The sequence below is a fragment of the Montipora capricornis genome, chromosome 11, assembly GCF_036669925.1.
Source record: "Montipora capricornis isolate CH-2021 chromosome 11, ASM3666992v2, whole genome shotgun sequence".
Classification (NCBI taxonomy): Eukaryota; Metazoa; Cnidaria; class Anthozoa; order Scleractinia; family Acroporidae; genus Montipora; species Montipora capricornis.
This window is the reverse complement of record NC_090893.1, coordinates 6562064-6567548: the sequence shown is the minus strand read 5'-3', so window position 1 is coordinate 6567548 and position 5485 is coordinate 6562064. Positions and strand designations below refer to the sequence as shown.

At 39.9% G+C, this 5485-nt stretch overlaps 1 protein-coding gene across 1 annotated transcript in view; it reads left to right on the top strand.

Annotated features, from left to right (window-relative positions):
• The first annotated feature begins 246 nt into the window (after nt 1-246).
• The window catches only part of LOC138024129 (uncharacterized), a 19321-nt gene continuing 14082 nt past the window's right edge, over nt 247-5485 (top strand). The window contains exon 1 of the mRNA XM_068871236.1: nt 247-476. Within this exon, the coding sequence (XP_068727337.1) occupies nt 321-476 (156 nt within the window). The 5' untranslated portion in view covers nt 247-320. The remainder of the gene's footprint in view (nt 477-5485) is intronic.

Here is a 5485-nt window from a genome sequence, read left to right as displayed (position 1 = left end):
GTAAAAAAGCTGGAGGACAATAGAAAGTCTCTGATATTACGAAGGGCCAATTCTCCATTCGCCAGTTCTTGAATAATTTTTATCACTTTTTCATCTTGATAGACGATCAGTGGACAATGGACAGTAATCAACAATAAAGTAAATACAACTTTCACGTGAGTCACTGCTTATCTAATGTCTTCCGATTGGTAATGTTATGGGTCAGAGGTCAAACAGATATCAGAAAACGAAGACATCTTGACTGAATCAAATCAGTACAAGCCAGTGACGAGCGAGGACACATCCACCGATAGGAGACATTTCACGGTACAACCTCGAAGATGGCTAACGGGTCAATGGCCGCTAAGATGTGGGGTGCAAAGGGGTTCTGGGGCCTGAGTTCCGAATATGATCCTCAATGGTTACTGAGTCAGGAACAGAAAGAGATTCAAAGCAAATTAATAGAAATCTGCAGGACTGTTATCAGACCAAACGCTGTAAGTTTCAGTGTTGCTTTGCACTTTGTTCATTTTCTTACCACCACCATTACCAACTTAATTTGCTGAGTACGTCACGTAAACGGAGGAATGAAGGCAAATGATTAGGAAGAGCAAGTTTCAATGATACGGAAACTGTGCAGTACATAAGTACCATCTTATCCAGGTTTATTCGAATGTCGTTTTATCTACCGTCTCAAAACCGTAAGCCAGATTTTGCGGCATAATGCAAGGTACGACAGGATAGTACTGCTTTGTAGCTTTCGCTTGAATGGCAACACTTTAGGATTACAACCACAGACTTCAAAATTAGCACCACCTCTACTCAGTGCTCAGTAGCTTTCATTTGAATGGTCACATTTTAGGATTTCACCCACAGACTCAAAAGATAGAACCACCCGGTTTACAGCATAATAAACAGCACCACAGAAAAGTACTGCCCAGCAGCTTTCATTTTAATGGCAGTAAATTTTGCCCCTTCAAGATACTGCGCATTTAGCACGATGTGGACAGGAAGCTCCTTTCCATTGCAAGGGCAGAGAAAACGGAACACATTTGCACTTAAGACTTCCGCTCCGGCTTCGGGCACCCGATGCCCCGCCATAAACCCCTCTTATGTCTAAAGACAAAGAAAAACATTGTGCCTCCTCGATCTCATTTTTCTTTTCTTATGTCGCGTAACCGAAAATCGAACAGATTGGTTCACCGAGAGAAATACATTTAGAAGTTATCATTTGGGATATTGTTCTTATCTTTCCAAAATCCCGCCAGGCTAGCCTTCAGGGATTTTTCTTGCTTTTCCCGCATACAGTAGTTCTCCGAAGTGCGGAGAACGTGCGTGTTGAAATCTCGCCCGCGCGCGCGCGCGCGAAAAATTACGAAGCAACGACAACGGCAACGGCAAGAACGTCATCTCAAAATGTAAATTCGCGTTGTTTTAATCGCTTCGTGACTATTTCAACCTTTTTAATTAATATGACAAGGGTATGGTAGTTCCTCAACAATGACACTGGTCAGAACGGCGCTTAATTTAGGGGAGAAAATGAAAATTTATCCTCAAGTGCTGACGTTGTTCCTAAAACCTTAAATTTGGCTATTTCACGTTGTAGTTTTGCTGACGACGGCGAAGAAATGGACAAAAGTGAAAAATGCATGTGCAGGGCGTGCAAAGCTATTGTTTTTGTCCACTAAATATGCAAATTTGTGACGTTCTCGTTGCCGTCGCCGTTGTCGTTGCTCAAACTCGCTATTAGGGAGCTTAAGATTTTACGACGGCGACGGCAACAACAACGACGCAAAACAATGATATCATTGGTTTAAAGAGCATAAATAATCGTGCTGCACGTGCAGCACGGATTTTAGCACGTATTCTTGCGGTACTCTGCATAACGACGACCTGAAATTACCACATTTGAGGTTTTGACGACAACGTCAGCATGTAACAGAGATTCTTTCATTCTCTGTTTTCACTCCGAAACCGCTCGTACCAATTTATTTTTAGGATAGAGTTAACTGAATAGAGTGTAATGTGAAGTGCTAGATTTCAATCCCATATGAACCATGTGAGCGTTAGCCCTACAGATGGAAATGGGCCCACAAAAGGACAGAAAAACTCTGACCAGGGTGGGAATCGAACCCACGACCTTCGGGTTAGATCTCCGCCGCTCTAGGATACTTCACCCAAATTGTAAGAAGTGAACTACATAGAATAACAGCGAAAGAATTATGACAAAACAAAGTGATATTTTGAGGTGACCTTTTCGTTGAAGTCGCCGTCGTAGATCTTAAGGTCCCTATTACGACAACGGCGACGGCAACGAGAACGTCACAAATTTGCATATTTAGTGGGCAAAAACAATAGCTTTGCACGCCCTGCACAGGCATTTTTCACTTTTGTCCATTTCTTTGCCGTCTTCAGCAAAACAACAACGTGAAATAGCCAACTTTGAGGTTTTATTAAGAATGTCAGCTCTTGAGAATAAATTTTCATTTTCTCCCCTAAATGAAGTGCCGTTCCGACCAGTGAACTGCCACACCCATGTCATATTAAAAAGGTTGAAATAGTCACGAAACCATTAAAATGGCGCGAATTTATATTTATTATATTTTGAGATGACGTTCTCGTTGCCGTAAAGCTCCGTAAAATATCCCGCCAGAGACGCCGCGCCGCTGGCTACGAGGGGGTGAGGTCGCTATAACTCAAGTGAAAGGCAATACGGTGAGCAGATGTTTCGTTAGTAACAAACAGGACTAAACTCTATCTCTGCAAGACTCGTCGTTATCTAAAAGAAAAACGTTTGATTAAAAAGAAACGTTAAGATAATTAGTCCATTTACAACTCAAAGTTCTACAAGTTCGAGTTGGATGTCCCAAAATTTTACTGTATCCATTGTCGTATCAAGTTTTAAGTTTATAACAGGTCCTATCTCTATATTTTCAAAATACCAGACGTAAGTTGATAACTTATCCTATAGACCTAAGTACCCAATTCAGTCTCCCTGCGGGATTAAGGTTCTTTGTGGGTTGTATTTGCAGGATAATGTAGATATGGAAATACCTGGAACAAAGCGTTTTATTCCCAAGGGGTTTGAATTGGGTACAACATTGAGTAAGCTGATTAGGTCTATGATGCATGTGTTTGTTAGTGTTGATGATCAAGTGAAGTACGCGCCAATACATACAATAAGTGATTGGTGTCCGCTAACTTAAATTTAGCATGCAGGAAAATTGGTTTTAGATATTTTTTAAATAATGTCGGCAAAAAAGAAATCTTTTCTCATTCACGAGATCTCTGAAACAATCTTATAAATGACCTCGCATGTCATTTATCAGACTAAGGAATTCACATGCCACACATACATCAGATACATTCAAACATTTTGAACTTTGGCTTCTGCACTATGCTTAGAGGTGGCGATTTTATATCGGTGACAAATTATTCGAAATATTGACCGGATCAGGTTTTTGCTCCTGTTACAAAAGCAACAAGGAAAATCAAGCCTTTTATAAGACGCAAAAAAGATATTGATAATTTCAAGTGCAATCTCAGTCAAGTTTGGCCACCGATTTGTGCTTAATCTCACATCTTACCGCTGCAATCTGAAATGTACATTTCTCGATCATTTGAATTCTCACAACCTGTTTGTTTTCTAAATCAATATAAGTTTGCTCAAATTCTCCAATAATTTACACACACTTTACCAGGCAATTTACAAGGCATGTGGGAGGGCCTACCAAAGCCGCTAGCCTGTGAACTGCATTGACCGTTATATATCCTATGTTCACGAAATTTCCACGTTTAACCGTTTTATTTCGATATGTTGGCGACTCGTCTCCTCACAGACACCATATTGATATGTTGGTTTTCTTTGACATATCCTGATAAACAAATGGGTGTCAGGATACCTTTTAAATCAGCTTTCGTTGAATGAATGACACAAAGCACAACCGAAACAAAGAATATAATGATGACAAAGAGTAATATGGAATGTGTCCAGAACGAACGTGCCCCGGTAAATAAGAAGGAGGTCCTTGACACACGATCACAAAAGTGATAGAATTTTATCATAAGTATTGAGGTCAAAGTTTAGTAGCCAGACTTCATTCAAGGACTCTTTATGTTCCTAACGTCATTAGAAAAAGGCTCTTGAGACAGGAAGATTACAGGGAACTAATTTAATTTCAGGATAAGATAACACGCCGGCACCCTGGCTTTGGATTCCTAGAATCTTCGTTTCACACTGTATTAAAATAAAGTCTCACAATTTTCATTCTGATTTCTCAATCATTCTTGTCGGTTGCAAAATTTACATCATAAACTTTTGGGGTAAACTCTGAAGGTTCATTTCGGGGATTTCCGTGCCTTAAGATGATTTTTTTTACCGTTCGGGATCAGTGTACGTGATGTTTGCAGAGCTCTGGATTATTGGACTGACGGCACACCCCCTTAGTTACGAGTGGGGCTTATCTAAGTATTGAGTAACCTTCTCTATTGTACACAATGGTATTTAAAGTTTAAACTTTGAACGGGCATGTTTTGATTTTCACATTGGTGGCAGGTTAAAAGACAAATCTAGTTCATTGTGAGTGTGGGCTTCAAATTAGGAGCCGATCCCACCATGCCCCTTTTCGTCGTCCACAACGCCTTGTAATGAAGTTAAATTGTATAGCTTTCGCAAAAGAACCACAGGAAACGCATCCGTGACCTGCCCTAATCGAACGGTGTGTAGTATCTTAAACGCCCAACCGCAGAGTTCTGAGACGAGGCCTACGGTTGTGTGATGCTAATCCGAAAAGACTGGAGAGTCCAACCATTTGCGGATGTAATTACAAAGGCAGCAAATCGTTACAATACAAGCTGTACAATTCCAAAAACATATGGCAAACTATAATACAGTAACATACAGAACAGTAACAAGTGTAGCGAACACTAACATACAGTAGAGTATTTAATGAAAGTTCTTTGTTATTGAGTCATTTTGCGTTAAAGAAGTCTGTGATGTTCTTCTGAACAGCATTCGCTAGTCGTTTTTTGACATACAACGACTGAGCTTTTGAAATAATCTTGCATAACTCATCAGCCAAATTTGATTCAATGATGGGAAGGAAAGAGGGAGAAAAAGGAAAGCAGCAACTGGAGAGTCTTCAAATAATAAGAAATCTTGATGGTAAATGGCAATGACATGTCGATATATAATTTTTACTGATTGAAAACAAATGATACTGTTATCGTATGAACAATGAAACAATTGATTACACTTAATGATATGTAACGACAAACAGGAAATCGTATTGAATAAGAACTGTCATCATTGGAGTGTCCGTAATAAAGAGGTTAAGTTTTTATGAATTTTCTCTCTGGGGCCGAGATTTCGTGTCCGTTGTCCGTATTATAGAGGTTATTTTTACAAAGAATGGATGGGCATTTTCTCGGGACCAAATGAACTGTCCGTATTAGAGAGGTGTCCGTAAGGACAGGTTCGACTGTATCTCTTAAATTGAAGGATATC